Source organism: Petromyzon marinus, chromosome 65 (genome assembly GCF_048934315.1).
Source record: "Petromyzon marinus isolate PM22_M1 ecotype Great Lakes invasive population chromosome 65, UKy_Petmar_22M1.pri1.0, whole genome shotgun sequence".
NCBI classification, from domain to species: Eukaryota; Metazoa; Chordata; class Hyperoartia; order Petromyzontiformes; family Petromyzontidae; genus Petromyzon; species Petromyzon marinus.
Window position 1 is genome coordinate 6,955,480 of NC_133731.1, and position 21,469 is coordinate 6,976,948.

General features: G+C 52.9%; 1 protein-coding gene across 1 annotated transcript in view; it reads right to left on the bottom strand.

Moving 5' to 3' along the window:
* LOC116956483 (serine/threonine-protein kinase BRSK2-like) overlaps window positions 1-21,469 on the bottom strand; it is a 55,348-nt gene that overhangs the window by 32,430 nt on the left and 1,449 nt on the right. Inside the window, exons 2-9 of the mRNA XM_076054327.1 lie at window positions 7,749-7,843; window positions 6,967-7,052; window positions 5,740-5,880; window positions 4,851-4,967; window positions 3,724-3,757; window positions 3,170-3,238; window positions 1,239-1,385; window positions 49-83 (exon numbers count right to left, since the gene is read on the bottom strand). Coding sequence (XP_075910442.1) covers window positions 49-83; window positions 1,239-1,385; window positions 3,170-3,238; window positions 3,724-3,757; window positions 4,851-4,967; window positions 5,740-5,880; window positions 6,967-7,052; window positions 7,749-7,843 — 724 coding nt within the window. The remainder of the gene's footprint in view (window positions 1-48; window positions 84-1,238; window positions 1,386-3,169; window positions 3,239-3,723; window positions 3,758-4,850; window positions 4,968-5,739; window positions 5,881-6,966; window positions 7,053-7,748; window positions 7,844-21,469) is intronic.

Sequence of the window (21,469 nt, forward strand, 5' to 3'; positions counted from 1 at the left end):
ACCTGCGTGAGTACCTGTGTGAGTATCTGTGTGCGTGTGTTCACTCACACCAAGTACCACGAGTGCTTCTGAACCTGTTCCAGCTGCTCAGACGGGAGAGAGGCACAGGGGGGAGGGGAGAGACAGGGGAGAGTGGGGGGAGAGTGGGGGGAGATGGTGGGAGAGTGGGGGGCGAGTGGGGGGAGAGTGGGGGGGGATGGTGGGAGAGTGGGGGGAGAGTGGGGGGCGAGTGGGGGGAGATGGTGGGAAAGTGGGGGGCGAGTGGGGGGAGAGTGGGGGGAGATGGTGGGAGAGTGGGGGGAGATGGTGGGAGAGTGGGGGGAGATGGTGGGAGAGTGGGGGGAGGGTGGGGGGAGAGTGGGGGGATAGTGGAGGGAGATGGTGGGAGAGTGGGGGAAGAGTGGGGGGAGATGGTGGGAGATAAAGAGAGACACAGGGGAGAGTGGGGGAGATGGTGGGAGATAAATAGAGAGACAGGGGAGAGTGGGGGAGATGGTGGGAGATGGTGGGAGATAAAGAGAGAGACAGGGGAGAGTGGGGGAGATGGTGGGAGATAAAAAGAGAGACAGGGGAGAGTGGGGGAGATAAAAGAGAGAGACAGGGGAGATGGTGGGAGATGGTGGGAGATGGTAGGAGATAAAGAGAGAGAGACAAGGGAGATGGTGGGAGATAAAGAGAGAGACAGGGGAGATGGTGGGAGGGGTGGAGATTGAAATAAAAAAAAGATAGAGGGGAGAGATGCGGAGAGGGGAGATGCAAGGAGACACAAAGGAGAGGCAGGAAGAGGAGGGAGGGGAGAGGAGAGAGAGAGAGAAATCTGTCAGTGCAAAGTCTCCGATGGGCCTTCATCCCGTACGCACAACAACAGCAGCAGCCGCCATTCGCCACAAAGCGGCGGTGACGTCGCCACGTCCCTTGTGCCAGGCTATGTGCACGTTCAGGCCACGTGAAGCGTCGCACAGACGCACACACACACACACCGCATGCACGCACGGCGAGACCCGCGCAGAATCTCAGTCGACGTTCCGAGCCGAGTGCCAGGATCGTCGTCTGTGCCCTCCGCTCTTAACCCCATGGAACACGCTACGGACACGCGTGTAGCGGGAGGGGGCAGCAGTGCCCACGTGGGGAGGGGGCAGCAGTGCCCACGTGGGGTGGGGGGGGGTGGCAGTGCCCACGTGGGGAGGGGCGACGGTGCCCACGTGGGGGGTGATGAGGTGGCAGTGTCCCGAGCTCACCTGCAACCTCTTCTCGGCGTCCACCTCGATCATGCCACGCAGCAGGGCCTGGCAGTCGGGGGGAATGAAGTGCGGCATGTGGAACACTCCTCGCTTCACCTTCTCCAGCAGCTGCCGCAGGTTGTCGTCGTCAAACGGCAGGGCGCCCTGGCCCAGAGACACGAAAACAAACACGAGACACTTAAAAAAGCTTTCGTCACTGCAGGGATTCGTATGCTTTGCATCTTTCGGAAAAAGTCACGTCGATAGGTTCAAAGAAAATAACAAAAATAACAAACATTTTTTCCGAAAAAAACTTACCGTAGTTTGTTTGTTATTTTCTTTTGAACCGATCGTCGTGACTTAACCGAAAGACCCAAAGAATTTTAAAAAATATATATGTAGTTTATTTAAATTTTTATTTAAAGCTTTCGTCACTGCAGGGATTCAAATTCTTGGTTCTTTCGGTAAAGTCACCACCGCGTAGAAGGGAAACAAGAAAATAATTGAAATATAGAACAATAAAATTCTCACGACGTTTCGACCGCAACACGAGCAATCATCATCAGGCGTGAAAACCACAGCAAGAAAATCTTGAAAAAAGTGGCGTTTTCACACCTGATGATGATTGCTTGTGTTGCGCAGTCGAAACGTCGTGAGAATTTAATTGTTTTATTTATTATTTTATTGTTTCCCTTCTACGTGGTGGTGACTTTACCGAAAGAGCCAAGAAGACAAACACAAAAGACGCAAAGACCAAAGGCCCTCCCCTGCGGTGGCCTTGACGGACTGTCCAGGGGGTTAGCAAGTGCTGCTTGCGTCTCGGCCGAGCGGGCGAAATTTTAGACACCCATTTGAGGCCGAGTCGACCTAGGGGAGATCGTCGCCGGTTGTCGGTGAGGCGTGGCCACGGGCCGGGGATCGAACCCCGCTCACGGCCACCAACGCCCACAGACGATTATCCGAATCGGTCCTGGTCCTAGGTCGGCTCGGCCTCAAATGAGTACCTGGTGCGTAAAAACATCGGCGCTGGGGAGACAAAGGCGGCCGGGCGTGGTGCTGGCCACCCACTCCTGTGTCTGCCGTGACGTTTCGCTGGTGATTACATCAACAAGCATCATCAGACACATTGCCCTGGGTGTCATTACCAGCGAAACGTCACGACTCAAATTGTAGTACACTAAACTATACACTACACACTATACACTACACACTGCACAATACACTGCACTACACTACACACTACACTACACACTGCACTACACACTGCACTACACGACACACTACACTATACACTACACACTAAACTATACACTACACACTGCACAATACACTACACTATACACTGCACTATACACTGCACTACACTACACACTACACTATACACTACACTACACACTGCACTATACACTGCACTACACACTGCACAATACACTACACTACACAATACACTACACTACACACTGCACTATACACTGCACTACACACTACACTATACACTACACTACACACTACACTCTACACTAGTAATTAATTAGCGCGTTTTGTTTACGTGACAAACCTTACTGGCTGTGTCGTGTGGTGGAGGGTTCCGACACAACCCTCCACCACGTGGGCACACTTATGCGATCAAGTTATAAAATAACTTTAACACGTTTATGACGTGCGTGGCATCATTGTTAAGGCGATTGCCGATACCCCGGTGAAGCCCTCGTATATAATAGCGGTAGAGAACGCATCTCCATTGGACGCGTGTTATAGTGACCCCACTATAGCGCCGTCTCGTATAGCGCTCCGTTTGTCAACAACACATCCTGAGCGCTGTAGGAGGCACGCCTGGACTGAGATCTTGTTGTGTGGGTTCACAGAGAGGGGGGTGACGAGGTGAAGGGTCACGACGAGGTGAGGGGTCGCGACGAGGTGAGGGGTCGCGACGAGGTGACGGGTCTCACCACGAGCAGGGCGAAGAGGATGACCCCGCAGCTCCAGACGTCGGCCTTCCTCCCGTCGTACTTCTCCCCCTGTGAGCGCCGCCACCGCCGCCACACAGAGAAGGCCGCGCGTGATTCCAGTCTCGCTTCTCGACGGATAATGACGACATTGACTCGCACCGCCACCACCACCACCGCCATACTGCCACCATCACCACAGCCACCACAGCCTCCACCACCACCACCACAGCTACCACCACCGCCATACTGCCACCATCACCACAGCTACCACCACCGCCCAGCCACCACCACCACAGCTACCACCACCACAGCCACCGCTGCCACCACCACAGCCACCACAGCCACCGCTGCCACCACCGCACCACCACCACAGCTACCACCACCGCCCAGCCACCGCCACCACCGCATTGCCACCACCACCACAGCCACCGCTGCCACCACGGCACCACCACCACCGCGACCGCGCCCCTCCCCCCCAACCGCAGAGTGGTTCACGTAGTAATAATAAAGAAGAAGGACCGTGGTGGTTCCCAGCTCAGGAGAGAGATACTCACGCGGATGACTTCAGGGCACGCGTAGTGGGGGGACCTGCACACGGCCAACGAGAGGGGCGGCAGTTGCAGCGACGACACGAGACCACGCGGAGGCTGCGGTGACCATGCTGATGAAGGTGGCGGTGACCATGCTGATGAAGGTGGCGGTGACCATGCTGATGAAGGTGGCGGTGACCATGCTGATCAAGGTGGCGGTGACCATGCTGATGAAGGTGGCGGTGACCATGCTGATGAAGGTGGCGGTGACCATGCTGATCAAGGTGGCGGTGACCATGTTGATGAAGGTGGCGGTGACCATGCTGATCAAGGTGGCGGTGACCATGCTGATGAAGGTGGCGGTGACCATGCTGATGAAGGTGGCGGTGACCATGCTGATGAAGGTGGCGGTGACCATGCTGATGAAGGTGGCGGTGACCATGCTGATGAAGGTGGCGGTGACCATGCTGATCAAGGTGGCGGTGACCATGCTGATGAAGGTGGCGGTGACCATGCTGATCAAGGTGGCGGTGACCATGCTGATGAAGGTGGTGGTGGCGGTGACCATGCTGATGAAGGTGGCGGTGACCATGCTGATCAAGGTGGCGGTGACCATGCTGATGAAGGTGGCGGTGACCATGCTGATGAAGGTGGCGGTGACCATGCTGATGAAGGTGGCAGTGGCGGTGATGATGCTGATGAAGATGGCAGAGATGCTGATAATGATGATGGCGGTGACGACGATGATGAAGGTGGCGATGATGATGAAGATGATGATGAAGATGGCCATGATGATGATGATGATGATCGCGGTGATGATGCTGATGAAGGTAACGATGGCGGTGATGATTGAGACGGCGGTGACGATACTGATCAAGGTTGGCGATGATCCGAACCGACACCGGACCTCCCCGGCGTCGACGACTCGGCCCTTTGCAAAGCGAGCGCCCGGTTTCGCTGCGTGCATTAAAAACACACCGGGGGGGGGGGGGGGGGAGACAAAGGCGCCCCCCCCCCCCCTGGGGAGACAGATCTGGGGAGACCGATCCGGGGAGACCGATCCGGTGACACCGATCCGGTGAGACCAATCCGGGGGGACCGAGCGCCTTCTTGGCCCCGCGTGTGGGGTGGCGAGTCCGCGCAGGGCTCACCCGCAGCTCGTCTCCAGCAGGCTGTCCCCGACTTGCAGCGACGCCATGCCAAAGTCGGCGATGCGGATGTTGTTCTTCTCGTCCAGCAGCAGATTCTCCGGCTTGAGGTCCCTGTGACTTTGACACGAAGACAAAGACGAAAATCCCCCCACTGCCCCGCCCCCCCACCACTGCCCCGCCCCCCCACCACTGCCCCGCCCCCCCACCACTGCCCCGCCCCCCCACCACTGCCCCGCCCCTCCACCACTGCCCCGCCCCCCCACCACTGCCCCGCCCCCCCACCACTGCCCCGCCCCCCCCACTGCCCCCACACGTGTGTGTGTGTGTGTACACGTGTGTGTGTGTGTGTACACGTGTGTGCATGTGTACACGTGTGTGTGTGTGTGTACACGTGTGTGTGTGTGTGTACACGTGTGTGTGTGTGTGTACACGTGTGTGTATGTGTACACGTGTGTGTGTGTACACGTGTGTGTGTGTGTGTACACGTGTGTGTGTGTGTGTACACGTGTGTGTGTGTGTACACGTGTGTGTGTGTGTGTGTACACGTGTGTGTGTGTGTGTACACGTGTGTGTGTGTGTACACGTGTCATCGTTCATTCGCGATGATCGTGCTCCACTATCCGGACCACCGTTCTGACTGCTGGTGGTGGCAACCTGTGAAGGGGCGTCAGGGTGGCTGGGAGATGTTAACTACATCGCCTGGTATGCGGGAGGTCTTGGGTTCGATCCCGACCCTGACGCCTGCTGCTGCTGCTGTATATTTGGAGTCTGCGTCTCTCTCATCATCGTCACGGTGGCTAGGAGATGTCAACTACATCGCCTGGTATGCAAATGATAATCGTTTAGACGGCGTTGTGGTGACGGCACCGGGAGCGAGCCGCCCGCTCACCAGATGGAGTGACTGTGGCAGAAGTCGAGGGCTGAGATGATCTGCCGGAAAAACCGGCGCGCTTCCTTGGGCGTGAGCCGGCCCTTCTTCACCAGGTAGTCGAACAGCTCCCCGCCAGACACGTGCTCCAGTACCAGGTACCTGCACCGCAGCCGCAGTCAGCCGCAGTCGGTCACAGTCAGATACAGCCAGCCACAGTCAGACACGTGCTCCAGTATCAGGTACCTGCACCGCAGCCGCAGTCAGCCACAGTCGGTCACAGTCAGATACAGCCAGCCACAGTCAGACACGTGCTCCAGTACCAGGTACCTGCACCGCAGCCGCAGTCAGCCACAGTCGGTCACAGTTAGATACAGCCAGCCACAGTCAGACACGTGCTCCAGTACCAGGTACCTGCACCGCAGCCGCAGTCAGCCGCAGTCGGTCACAGTCAGATACAGCCAGCCACAGTCAGACACGTGCTCCAGTACCAGGCACCTGCACCACAGCCGCAGTCAGCTGCAGTCAGTCGCAGTCGGTCACAGTCAGATACAGCCAGCCACAGTCAGACACCTGCTCCAGTACCAGGTACCTGCACCGCAGCCGCAGTCAACCGCAGTCGGTCACAGTCAGATACAGCCAGCCACAGTCAGACACGTGCTCCAGTACCAGGTACCTGCACGGCAGCCGCAGTCAGCCGCAGTTAAATCGGTCGCAGTCAGTAGCAGTCAGCGACAGTCAGTCACAGTCGGTCAGAGTCAGACACGCGGTCCAGATCCAGGTCCCTGCACCGCAGCCGCAGTCAGCCGCAGTCAGCCGCAGTCAGCCACAGTCAGCCGCAGTCAGCCACAGTCAGTCGCAGTCGGTCACAGTCAGCCACAGTCAGACACGTGCTCCAGTTCCAGGTCCCTGCACCGCAGCCGCAGTCAGTCGCAGTCGGTCACAGTCAGCCACAGTCAGACACGTGCTCCAGTACCAGGTACCTGCACCGCAGCCGCAGTCAGTCGCAGTTAAGTCGGTCGCAGTCAGTAGCAGTCAGCGACAGTCAGTCACAGTCGGTCACAGTCAGCCACAGTCAGGCACGTGCTCCAGTTCCAGGTCGCTGCACTGCAGCCGCAGTCAGCCACAGTCGGTCACAGTCAGCCACAGTCAGACACGTGCTCCAGTTCCAGGTCCCTACACCGCAGCCACAGTCAGTCGCAGTCAGCCACAGTCACGGTGGAAGGGGGGCGTGGGGGGGGCACCCACAGGTATTTCTTGTTCTCATAGACGTCGTAGAGCTTGAGGACGTGCGGGTGCTCAATGAGCTTCAGGATCGCGATCTCGCGCTCCACCTGCCACGCACGGACGCACAGAGGCCGACAAGGCCGTAATTATAATATATTGGGGGGGGGGGGCACATCCCCCCCCCCCAATATTCAAATATGCTCAAGATGTCCCCCCTCCAATATATTGCTATGAAAGAGATTTCTGTTCATATGATTGTGGTTATGGTTGTACTTTAATAATCAATAATCTCTGCCATTACATACAATGAAACAAGAAAAGGTAAAAAAAGCAGAGCAATGTATTCGACAACTATTAGACATTATTGTAAAAAAATAAATCCATCCTATGTGGTAGTGAATTTTCAAAATATTTTAGGCAGGAAATGGTAGGAAATTCGTTTTCAAATTTAGATTTTTTTTTCTGGGGGGCGACCCCCAGACCCCCTGGAAGATTTGATCCCCCCCCCAATGTTGACTCCATGGCTACGACCTTGGAGGGCGATGATGGGAGATGGGAGATCAGAGAAGAAGGATCCTCGCAGAGAGAGAATGAGAGAGAAGGATCCACAGAGAGAGAGAGATCCACAGAGAGAGAATCAGAGGAGAATGATTCACAGAGAGAGAGAGAGAGATCCACAGAGAGAGAATCAGAGGAGAATGATTCACAGAGAGAATGAGAGAGAATGATTCACAGGGAGAGAAAGAATGAGAAAAGAATGATTCACACAGAGAATGAGGGGGAATGATTCACAGGGAGGCTACCTTCATGAGCACGGATTCGCTGAGCTTTTCTCTGTTCACGATTTTCACGGCCACCTTGCGTCCGGTCACGCTGTGGATCCCCAACTTGACGAGCCCTGCACACGCACGCGGGTGGTGGGTGGGGTGTGGGTGGGTTGTGGGTGGGGTGTGGGTGGGTGGTGGGTGGGGTGTGGGTGGGTGGGTGGGGTGGGTGGTGTGTGGGTGGGTGGTAGGGGATTGTGGTGTTGGTGGGTGGGTGGGTTGTGGGTGGGTTGTGGGTGGGTGGGGTGGTGGGGTGGGGTGGGTTGGGTGTGGGTGGGTGGGGTGGTGGGTGGGGTGTGGGTGGTGGTGGGGGATGGTGATGTGGGTGGGTGGGTGGGGTGTGGGTGGGTGGGTGTGGGTAGGGGTGGGTGTGGGTAGGGGTGAGTGGGCGGGTGGGGTGTGGGGTGTGGGTGGGTGTGGGTGTGTGAGGTGTGTGTGGATGGGTGTGTGGGTGGGGTGTGTGTGGGTGGGGTGTGTGTGGGTGGGGTGTGTGTGGGTGGGTGGGTGTGTGGGTGGGGTGTGTGTGGGTGGGGTGTGTGGGTGGGGTGTGTGTGGGTGGGTGTGTTGGTGGGGGGTGTGGGTGGGAAGGACAGGAGCAGCAGCTGGATTAGACTCCTAGGTCCACATTTGAGCGATAAGTTACGCAACAAAGCACGTGGTGTGTGGGCGTGGCTACTATGTTTGACTACGCCCCCCACTGCAGAGCCCCGCCCTTTTCCCTGGGAAGCAAAAACAAAGACCTCCCCGTACGAGCCTTGACAGACGTTAGCTGCTCGCTGCTTCCTCATCTCTCCATCTTCCCTTCTCCCCTCTCATCATCACCACCCTCTCATCATCATCATCATCATCCTCTCATCATCACCACCACCCTCTCATCATCATCATCATCACCACCCTCTCATCATCATCACCACCACCCTCTCATCATCATCACCACCCTCTCATCATCATCATGATCCTCTCATCATCACCACCACCCTCTCATCATCATCATCACCACCCTCTCATCATCATCATCACCACTCTCTCATCATCATCACCACCCTCTCATCATCATCATCACCACCACCTTCTCATCATCATCATCACCACCCTCTCATCATTCACGACATCTTGGCCCAGTCTTTCCTCCTCCCCCTCCTCCCCTCTCCCTGCACCGCCACTCCTCTTCCTTCCCCCTGCTGCTCGTCTTGATCCGTGCCCTCCCTCTCTCCTCTGTCCGGCTTAGGCGGTCACTTCCACCCCGGCATTCCCTTCCCTCTCCCGTACCTCTCTCTTCTCTCCCCATTCGTTAGCAGTCCTTGACTCGACTCCTTTCCCGCGGTGTAGCCACGGGTACAACAGTTTTGTACATTTAAATTTGATTATGAAACAATAATTATTGTTGACGCTAAATAGATATATTTCCCGGAGCTCCGCGTTCACTGTTCAGTCTTTGCACAGCAGTGTGTCGCAATGTTTTATAAACTTCGTATATATATATAAAAAAAAAAATTGCATTCATTCTGAGCATGATTTGTTTTTCACCACTGAAACTCTGAAAGTTATTTCGCCCACACTGCGTTACTATGCTATAAAGTCATGACATAGTGTGGAGAGATCTTCTGGAATTGCATTCGTCTATCCATTGTTGGATGATGATGTCATGAACCCGCGTGCCTTCTGTAGTCCACGTGTCCCTCTCGCCGTCTCTTCAATGCAATTCCAGAACATCTCTCCGCACTGTGTTCTTACTTTATAACAAAGTAACACAGTGCGGGCGGAATAACATTGAGACAGAGAGAGGGACACGTGGACTACAGAAGGCACGCGGGTTCATGACATCATCATCCAACAGTGGATAGACGAATGCAATTCCAGAACATCTCTCCACACTCTGTTCTTACTTTATAACATAGTAACACAGTGCGGGCGGAATAACATTGAGAGACACGCCGGTTCATGACATCGTCATCCACTCTGCTATGGGAGGTAAGTGGGGCCTGTGCAGGATGCGTCACGGCCAGAAGGGATGGCGGTGTTGATGGTGATTATGATGGATGGTCGAGGCTATACACTTTTTTATTTCAGTTAATTTCAGTTAATTTATTAGGTGTAGCCCTGTGAGCCATTCGGCTCTTGAATCGGATGCAACCGACCAGGTAAAGCCCCACTGAGCTATTTAGCTCTTCATTTTTAGAAGCGACCTGGTTATCACAAATGGTAGCTGAACGAAGTGGGATTAACACGTGGAAATTTATAAAAGCAAAAATACTGTCGACGCGTTATGGAGATTCTAAATGAGGTGGGGGAAACCGCAGGACCTGGAGAAGAATCCACGCGGCACTGGGAGAGAGAGAGACACACCGCAAATATACAACAGGTGTCAGGGTCAGGATCGAACCCACGTCCTCCTGTGTACCAGGCGAGGTAGTTAACATCTCCCTAGCCACCGTGATGATGATGAGAGAGAGAGACACGCAAACTCCAAATATACAGCAGGTGTCAGGGTCGGGATCGAACCCACGACCTCCTGTGTACCAGGCGAGGTAGTTAACATCTCCTGGCCACCGTGATGATGATGAGAGATACACGCAAACTCCAAATATACAGCAGGTGTCAGGGGCGGGATCGAACCCACGACCTCCTGTGTACCAGGCGAGGTAGTTAACATCTCCTAGCCACCGTGATGATGAGAGATACACGCAAACTCCAAATTTACAGCAGGTGTCAGGGTCGGGATCGAACCCACGATCTCCTGTGTACCAGGCGAGGTAGTTAACATCTCACAGCCACCGTGATGATGATGAGAGATACACGCAAACTCCAAATATACAGCAGGTGTCAGGGTCGGGATCGAACCCACGATCTCCTGTGTACCAGGCGAGGTAGTTAACATCTCATAGCCACCGTGGCAGGCAGGGGACGGAACGCGTCCGAGAGGACGTCCACCGCGGAGGAGATGGAGCGACGAGACGGGGTGACGATGAAATCTGATGAAGGCATCCAAATTCTGGACATCTTCATGGCTGACGACGACGACGACGAAAAATATCGAACAAATACTGAAAACACACGGCAATATAGTCATGGAAGAAAAAGAAAGCATCACGAGGTTTGGAAGACGCGGGAAGGCAATTCGGAGGGCGCTGTGCCCTCTTCATATCGCCAAGCCTGAATGATTCAGCACCATGGACAGCGCCCGGAGAGCTTTTAATGCATTAGCAGCCAGGGGCGGATTCGGCGCGTGCATTACGAATTCTGAACGCAAAGTGCATTCGCGAGTGAGTAGTCACGCTCAGCGTAACGCAGTTGACTGTGACTCGGCGGTGATTCCAAAACTCTGGACGTCGCGGGTTTAACCGCCAGACGTCTCGGATGGCGACTCGTATCGATCAACAAACCCTCAAAAGCAGCGGAATAATAAACACAATGAAAATGATTTTCTTTTTCTTTTTTTAAAGCATTGGTTAATTTTGTTTGGTGATATTATGGGGCCAGAACCGAAATGTGAACAGAGATAGAAAGAGGAACACGTGGACGAGAGGACACACTCGGGCTAAGGACATCATCAACATCGATCTTCATCCTGGCAGTCGATAGATCGCGATGCTGACGTTTGACACAGAGAGGCAGAGAGGAAAAGGGGTGGGTTACAGAGCACACTAAGTGTGGTACTGACATCATCATCAAACTATTCTTCATGTTGGTGTTAGCCACCCTTCACCACCACCTCGCTAACAGCACTTGCCGCCAGAGTCAGAATCCGGATGTGTGTGTTTGCTGGAGGAATCCGATTAGCTATAAAGCTCTTTTTTCACATATGGGCAGTGATCGGGATGTTACGGAAACACGACAGCACTGCAAGGCAAAGGGAAGTTAAACAAATCAAGTTTTAAAAATATTAAAAATACAAATAAAACTATTTTGTTTATCTTAGCAGGCAAAGCCCGCTGAGTGAGGCATGCCCCTTCTTTTTTTTGCAGAAGCGACCTGACCATCACAAACGATAGCTCAACGAAACGGCCGATCGCGTGGTGGCAACTCACTGCAGCGGCGTACTCTCAATAAAGTCAAACGCGAGTTTTCCAGATGTGCTGCGGAAATCTGTCAAAATATCGACACGTCGGTGGTGGGGGCGACGAGTGGGGGGGGGGGGAAAGAGGAGAAATATTTTTTTTACAAATTTCAATTCCGCGGCGAATCCAAGTGACTGCGCGCCGTGCGATTTCGATGCGGGCCTTCAATCCGAGGCCGAGACGCACTGACCGATGATGCCCGTTACAGACGAGTTTCTTACCCACGCGTTCACCCAGAGTGTGGGTTGCGTGCAAACGCGCGCACGTGGGCCTTGACGTGCACCTAGCCTGGCACAAGGCGCCGTCGTGGGTGACGCCGCCGCCGACACCGAGTGGCGAACGGCGGCGGTTGTTGTTGTGCACCTAGCCTGGCACAAGTCGCCGTGGGTGACTTCGCCGCCACTGAGTGGTGAACCGTAGTTGTTGTTGTTATGCACCTAGCCTGGCACAAGTCGCCGTGGGTGACATCGTCGTCACTGAGTTGTTGGTTGTTTGGTTACAGGCGCGAGGAGCGGTGGTGCAGCGGTTAGCGCCACGTGGCGCTACGAACCCGGCAGAGAGCCGAGTTCGATTCCCGCTCACGGCCAACACCACCGGTGACGAGAATCCGTGCCGGTCCTGGTCCTGGCCCGATAAGTCGACTCGGCTTCAAATGAGTACCCGCCGGAGCGATGTGTGAGAAACATCGGCGCTAGGGAGACAAAGGCAGCCGAGCGTGGTCCTAGGCCACCTACCCCCCTACGCTCGTGTGCCGTGCCGGTCTTCATAGGTATTCGCTAACGGCACTTGCCCTCAACAGGCTATTAAAGGCTATTCGGGGGATCTGTCTTTATTTTTAGTGGTGGATCTGCTGACTGTGGTGGGGTGGGGGGGGCAACACCCCAATCACGTGACCACTCAAGTGGGGAGGATTGGGGCGGGAAATTCCTGTTACCCAGCAAAAAAAATCCTCGCCTGAGTCTCAAGACTCCCTTGCAGGAGGGTCCTGCCAAGTTGGTCGCAGTTCGGGCGCGATGCTTGCTACGGATAGACGCAGAGAGAGAGAGAGGGAGCGCGCGAGAGATACATATAGATCGTGAGAGAGGGAGAGAGACACCGAGAGAGCGAGAGACAGACATAGAGAGAGCGAGGTAGGCAGAGAGATTGAAAGAAAGAGACAGAGAGAGAAACAGAGAGAGAGAGTGAAAGAGATAGTGCGAGATAGTTAAAGAGACAGAGAGAGACGGAGAGAGAGACACAGAGAGAGAGAGAGATGGTGAGAAAGGCAGGAGGCTACCGAGAGGGATAGACGGGGATGGGTAAGAAGTGGTTGGGGCCATTGTGTATAGAGCGATCAGATAGTCAGACGTGGATGCATTGAGAGGAGATTGAGTTGAAGTGAGATGAGAGATAGAGATAAGGCCATTGAGAGTGAGAGAGACTACATCTAATAACTAAACTATTTATTTTTTTAACTGAGCTTTGTGGCTCTTTTTCAGAAGCGACCTAGCGATCGCAAATGACAGCTCGACAAAGCGGTGGCTTGTCACGTCGATTCTAAATTTGGAGAGGAAGAACCGGAGGACCCGGAGAGAAATCCACGCGACCACAGGGGGAGAGAGACACACCGCAAACTCCAAATATACAGCAGCAGCAGGCGTCAGGGTCGGGATCGAACCCACGACCTCCTGCGAACCAGGCGAGGTAGTTAACGTCTCCTAGCCACCGTGATGATGATGAGACGCAAACTTCAAATATACAGCAGCAGCAGCAGCAGGTGTCAGGGTCGGGATCGAACCCACGACCTCCTGTGTACCAGGCGAGGTAGTTAACATCTCATAGCCATCGTGGTAAGTAGGGGACGGAACGCGTCCGAGGGGACGGAACGCGTCCAAGAGGACGTCCACCGCGGAGAAGATGGAGCGACGAGATGGGGTGACGATGAAATCTGATGAAGGCATCCAAATTCTCGACATCTTCATCTGGCACTGGATCGATCATGGCTGACGACGACGATGAAAAATATCGAACAAATACTGAAAACACACGGCAATATAGTCATGGAAGAAAAATAAAGCATCGCGAGGTTTGCAAGACGCGGGAAGGCAATTCGGAGGGCGCTGTGCCCTCTTCATATCGCCCAGCCTGAATGATTCAGCACCATGGACAGCGCCCGGAGAGCTTTTAATAGCCACCGTGATGATGATGAGAGAGAAAGAGAAACACGCAAACTTGAAATATACAGCAGCAGGCAGCAGGCGTCAGGGTCGGGATCGAACCTACGACCTCTTGCATACCAGGCGAGGTAGTTAACATCTCCTAGCCATCGGCAACTCGAGACGTGGCGATATTCGCTGTACAGATATACAAATGGGATGAACGTGACGGGTCGCGATTTGTGTGAGAGAGAGGGAGAATATGTATAGTGACTGCCATAGAGATATACAGAGGTGGTAGTAGTAGTGGTGGTGATGATGATGAGAGAAACGGCAGGGAGAGACGGGGACACTGAGATGCATTTCGGTGAGCGAGAGAAAGGGGGAGAGGTGGAGAGACACAGAGAGATAGAGAGACGAGGGGGTGGGAGATAGACCAACGCGATATGCACATTGAGAGGGAGACCGTGAGATTGAGATTGACCGGGAGGGAGAAAGAGAGAGAGTCTGGGACATTGAACAGACATGGCGAGAGGGAAATGTGAACACGTGGCATAGAGACAGAGAGAGTCAGAGTCTGGGACATTGAGAGACATGGCGAGAGATAAATGTGAACACGTGGCATACAGAAAGAGAGAGTCAGAGTCTGGGACACTGAGAGACATGGCGAGAGACAAATGTGAACACGTGGCACGGAGAAAGAGAGAGAGACAGAGTCTGGGACATTGAGAGATATGGCGAGAGAGAATTGTGAACACGTGTCATAGAGAAAGAGAGAGAGAGACAGAGTCTGGGACATTGAGAGACATGGCGAGAGAATTGTGAACACGTGGCATAGAGAAAGAGAGAGTCAGAGTCTGGGACACTGAGAGACATGGAGAGAGAGAAATGTGAACACGTGGCATAGAGACAGAGAGAGTCAGAGTCTGGGACATTGAGAGACATGGCGAGAAAGAAATGTGAACACGTGGCATAGAGACAGAGAGAGACAGAGTCTGGGACATTAAGAGACATGGCGAGAGAGAAATGTGAACACGTGGCATAGAGAAAGAGAGAGTTAGAGTCTGAGACACTGAGAGATATGGCGAGAGAGAAATGTGAACACGTGGCATAGAGAAAGAGAGAGAGTCTGGGACATTGAGAGACATGGCGAGAGAGAAATGTGAACACGTGGCACAGAGAAAGAGAGAGTCAGTCTGGGACATTGAGATATATGGCGAGAGAGAATTGTGAACACGTGTCATAGAGAAAGAGAGAGAGAGACAGAGTCTGGGACACTGAGAGACATGGCGAGAGAGAATTGTGAACACGTGGCATAGAGAAAGAGAGAGACAGAGTCTGGGACATTGAGAGACATGGCGAGAGAGAAATGTGAACACGTGGCATAGAGAAAGAGAGAGACAGAGTCTGGGACATTGAGAGACATGGCGAGAGAGAAATGTGAACACGTGGCATAGAGAAAGAGAGAGAGACAGAGTCTGGGACACTGAGAGACATGGCGAGAGAAAATTGTGAACACGTGGCATAGAGAAATAGAGAGACAGAGTCTGGGACATTGAGAGACATGGCGAGAGACAAATGTGAACACGTGGCACGGAGAAAGAGAGAGAGACAGAGTCTGGGACATTGAGAGATATGGCGAGAGAGAATTGTGAACACGTGTCATAGAGAAAGAGAGAGAGAGACAGAGTCTGGGACATTGAGAGACATGGCGAGAGAGAATTGTGAACACGTGGCATAGAGAAAGAGAGAGACAGAGTCTGGGACATTGAGAGACATGGCGAGAGAGAAATGTGAACACGTGGCATAGAGAAAGAGAGAGAGACAGAGTCTGGGACATTGAGAGACATGGCGAGAGAGAATTGTGAACACGTGGCATAGAGAAAGAGAGAGAGTCTGGGACATTGAGAGACATGGCGAGAGAGAAATGTGAACACGTGGCAGTTTTAGAGATCGATCGAGGAGAGAGAGAGGGGGCGGAGATGTTGCAACCAGAGCCATTCAAGAGATAGACACGGGGCTCAGACATTGAGAAAGAGGGGTAGAGGCTGGGGGTGGGCGTTGATCGACATGAGGAGAGAGAAACGCGATCCGTGATCGCGTGCCACAGATAGATATAGAGAGTAGGGCGAGGGGGGGTAGAGAGAGAGGGACGGGGTAAGGATAGCAGAACGAGAAATATTTTGTTAAATCTTTCATTTAAAAAGGGGGGGGGGCGTTTACATAAAGCAAAGCAATAAAATAAACCGAAATAATGAACGAAGCAAAGTGCCGACTACACCGAGCATCTTCTTGTTTCCTCTGATCGTAAACAAAAAGAGAGCGCGACCGAGAGAGCGGGAGAATCTGAGAGAGGAGATGTTTACACAGACGAGAGGACGGGGGAGAGATCATGAAGAGGGAGAGATCGTGAAGAGGGAGAGATCGTGAAGAGGGAGAGATCTTGAAGAGATCATGAAGAGAGAGAGATCATGAAGAGAGAGAGATCATGAAGAGAGAGAGAGAGATCATGAAGAGAGAGAGAGAGATCATGAAGAGAGAGAGATCATGAAGAGAGAGAGATCATGAAGAGAGAGAGATCATGAAGAGAGAGAGATCATGAAGAGAGAGAGAGAGATCATGAAGAGAGAGAGATCATGAAGAGAGAGAGAGATCATGAAGAGAGAGAGAGATCATGAAGAGAGAGAGAGATCATGAAGAGAGAGAGATCATGAAGAGAGAGAGATCATGAAGAGAGAGAGAGAGAGATCATGAAGAGAGAGAGAGAGAGATCATGAAGAGAGAGAGAGATCATGAAGAGAGAGAGAGATCATGAAGAGAGAGAGATCATGAAGAGAGAGATCATGAAGAGAGAGAGATCATGAAGAGAGAGAGATCATGAAGAGAGAGAGAGATCATGAAGAGGGAGAGATCGTGAAGAGGGAGAGATCGTGAAGAGATCATGAAGAGAGAGATCATGAAGAGAGAGAGAGAGATCATGAAGAGAGAGAGATCATGAAGAGAGAGAGAGATCATGAAGAGAGAGATCATGAAGAGAGAGAGATCATGAAGAGAGAGATCATGAAGAGAGAGATCATGAAGAGAGAGATCATGAAAATTTCATGAAGAGAGAGAGATCATGAAGAGAGAGATCATGAAGAGAGATCATAAAGAGAGAGATCATGACGAGAAAGAGATCATGAAGAGGGAGAGATCACGAAGAGATCATGAAGAGGGAGAGATCATGAAGAGATCATGAAGAGGGAGAGATCATGAAGAGATCATGAAGAGAGAGATCATGAAGAGATCATGAAGAGGGAGAGATCATGAAGAGATCATGAAGAGGGAGAGATCATGAAGAGAAAGATCATGAAGAGAGAGATCATGAAGAGAGAGATCATAAAGAGAGAGAGATCATAGAGAGAGAGAGATCATGAAGAGGAAAAGATCATTAAGAGATCATGCAGAGAGAGATCATGAAAAGAGAGATCATGAAGAGAGAGATCGTGAAGAGGGAGAGATCATGAAGAGATCATGAAGAGAGAGATCATGAAGAGGAAGAGATCGTGAAGAGAGAGAGATCATGAAGAGAGAGAGATCGTGAAGAGGGAGAGATCGTGATGAAAGAGAGATCGTGATGAAAGAGAGATCATGAAGAGAGAGAGAGATCATGAAGAGAGAGATCATGAAGAGAGAGATCATGAAGAGAGAGATCATGAAGAGAGAGAGATCATGAAGAGAGAGATCATGAAGAGGGAGAGATCATGAAGAGATCATGAAGAGGGAGAGATCATGAAGAGGGAAAGATCATGAAGAGGGAGAGATCATGAAAAGAGAGATCATGAAGAGATCATGAAGAGGGAGAGATCATGAAGAGGGAGAGATCATGAAGAGATTATGAAGAGGGAGAGATCGTGAAGAGAGAGATCATGAAGAGATCATGAAGAGGGAGAGATCGTGAAGAGAGAGATCATGAAGAGAGAGAGATCATGAAGAGAGAGAGATCGTGAAGAGAGAGATCATGAAGAGGGATATCATGAAGAGAGAGATCATGAAGAGGGAGAGATCGTGAAGAGGGAGAGATCATGAAGAGAGATCATGAAGAGAGATCATGAAGAGAGAGATCATGAAGAGATCGTGAAGAGGGAGAGATCATGAAGAGAGATCATGAAGAGATCGTGAAGAGGGAGAGATCATGAAGAGAGAGATCATGAAGAGAGAGATCATGAAGAGAGAAATCATGAAGAGAGAGATCATGAAGAGAGAGAGAGATCATGAAGAGAGAGAGATCATGAAGAGAGAGAGAGATCGTGAAGAGGGAGAGATCATGAACAGATCATGAAGAGGGAGAGATCGTGAAGAGATCATGAAGAGGGAGAGATCGTGAAGAGAGAGAGATCATGAAGAGAGATCATGAAGAGAGAGATCGTGAAGAGAGAGATCGTGAAGAGAGAGAGCACGAAGAGAGAAAGATCGTGAAGACAGAGAGAGATCATGAAGAGGGAGAGCATGAAGAGAGAGATATCGTGAAGAGAGAGATCATGAAGAGAGAGAGATCATGAAGAGAGAGAGATCGTGAAGAGAGAGATCATGAAGAGAGAGATCGTGAAGAGAGAGATCGTGAAGAGGGAGAGATCATGAAGACAGAGATCATGAAGAGAGAGATCATGAAGAGGGAGAGATCATGAAGAGGGAGAGATCATGAAGAGGGAGAGATCATGAAGAGGGAGAGCATGAAGAGGGGAGAGATCATGAAGAGCGAGAGTTCATGAAGAGCGAGAGATCATGAAGAGCGAGAGATCATGAAGAGCGAGAGATCATGAAGAGAGAGAGATCATGAGAGAGAGAGAGATCATGAAGAGAGAGATCATGAAGAGAGAGAGAGATCGTGAATAGAGATCATGAAAAGAGATCGTGAAGAGGGAGGTGGGGGGGTTGTGGGACTTTTCGAGAGGTCGAGAGAGTCACACACGGGGGGAGGGGACACGGGGATTCGTGGCTGTGCACGTCATTGACGGAAGACAAAGGTCCCCCAGGTAGGCTACACAGTATGTCGGGGTAAGTGCTGTGATGGGGGGGTGATGGGGGGGGTGATGGGGGGGTGATGGGGGGGTGATGGGGGGGGGTGATGGGGGGGGGTGATGGGGGGTGATGGGGGGGTGATGGGGGGGTGATGGGGGGGGTGATAGGGGGGGGTGATGGGGGGGGTGATAGGGGGGTGATAGGGGGGGTGATGGGGGGCTGATGGGGGGGTAATGTGGCCGGGTACCACGCCCGGCCGTCGCCGCCGCCGCCGCCGCCTTTGTCTCTCCCTCGACGCCGATATTTTACACACTGCGGCAAGGTGCACTGCTAAGGCTGAGTCGAGCGATGGGGGAAGACTCAGATGGAGCTGGTGGCGCCGGGAGCCGCCGGGTTCCTAGCGCAGTGCGCTGACCGCTGCGCCACCGCTCCCTCGCATGCCCATTGACACAGAAAGACAAAGACAAAGACCCCCCGTGTAGCTTGGAGCAGACTGCTAGGGGCAAGTGCTGTTAGCGAGTAGGACCTATGAAGGCCGGAACGGCACACGATGGGGCGGTGTGGCGAGCACCAAGCCCGGCCGCCTTTGTCTCCCCAGTGACGATGTTTACACACCGCACCAGGTACTCATTGGAGGCCGAGTCGACCTAGGGGCGGCCCAGGTCCGGTTCAGATAATCGTGAGCGGGAATCGAACCCGGGCAGCCAGGTTCATAGCGCAGCGCGCTAACCGCTACACTACCGCTCCCACACTGACAAACACACTGACACACACACACACACACTGACACACACACACTGACACACACACTGACACACACACACTGACACACACACACACTGACACACACATACACACACACACACACTGACACACACACACTGACACACACACACACAGACACACACTGACACACACTGACAATCACACACTGACAATCACACATTGACACACACACACTGACAATCACACACGGACAATCACACACTGACACACACACACTGACACACACACACGGACAATCACACACACGGACAATCACACACACGGACAATCACACACACTGACAATCACACACACTGACAATCACACACTGACAATCACACACACTGACAATCACACACTGACACACACACACTGACACACACACACACTGACACACACACACGGACAATCACACACACTGACACAGACACACTGACAATCACACATTGACACACACACACTGACAATCACACACTGACAATCACACACTGACACACACACACTGACACACACACACGGACAATCACACACACTGACAATCACACACACTGACAATCACACACTGACAATCACACACTGACAATCACACTGACAATCACACACTGACGATCACACACTGACAATCACACACTGACACACAGCAAAGGTGGTGGAGATCTTAATGGTGCGCAAATTATAACGGTGGACGAATTATGGGGGGGGGGGGTGGGGGAGAGACTCGCGGAGACACGTGGGGTTGGGGTGGAGGGAACGCTCACAGCTGACTGTCGCTGTGACAGAGAAATGCTGACAGGCACTAGAGAGACAATGCGTAGCCATCGGAGGGAGGAGGAGGTGGTGGTGGTAGTGGATGATGGAGATTGTAGCAGAGGGGAGACACAACGTGACGGGGGATGATGGAAGTACGGCGAGGCTACGGTGCCGGTGCTGGGCTAAGAGACGAGGCCGTGGTAGTGAGACATTGAGTAGTGAGGGTGCTGGGCTAAGAGACGAGGCAGTGGTAGTGAGACATTGAGTAGTGAGGGTGCTGGGCTAAGAGACGAGGCAGTGGTAGTGAGACATTGAGCAGTGAGGGTGCTGGTGTGCTGGGCTAAGAGACGAGGCCGTGGTAGTGAGACATTGAGCAGTGAGGGTATTGGTGCTGGGCTAAGAGACGAGGCCGTGGTAGTGAGACATTGAGCAGTGAGGGTGCTGGGCTAAGAGACGAGGCCGTGGTAGTGAGACATTGAGTAGTGAGGGTGCTGGGCTAAGAGACGAGGCCGTGGTAGTGAGACATTGAGTAGTGAGGGTGCTGGGCTAAGAGACGAGGCAGTGGTAGTGAGACATTGAGTAGTGAGGGTGCTGGGCTAAGAGACGAGGCCGTGGTAGTGAGACATTGAGTAGTGAGGGTGCTGGGCTAAGAGACGAGGCAGTGGTAGTGAGACATTGAGCAGTGAGGGTGCTGGTGCTGGGCTAAGAGACGAGGCCGTGGTAGTGAGACATTGAGCAGTGAGGGTATTGGTGCTGGGCTAAGAGACGAGGCCGTGGTAGTGAGACATTGAGCAGTGAGGGTGCTGGGCTAAGAGACGAGGCCGTGGTAGTGAGACATTGAGTAGTGAGGGTGCTGGGCTAAGAGACGAGGCAGTGGTAGTGAGACATTGAGCAGGGAGGGTGCTGGGCTAAGAGACGAGGCCGTGGTAGTGAGACATTGAGTAGTGAGGGTGCTGGGCTAAGAGACGAGGCCGTGGTAGTGAGACATTGA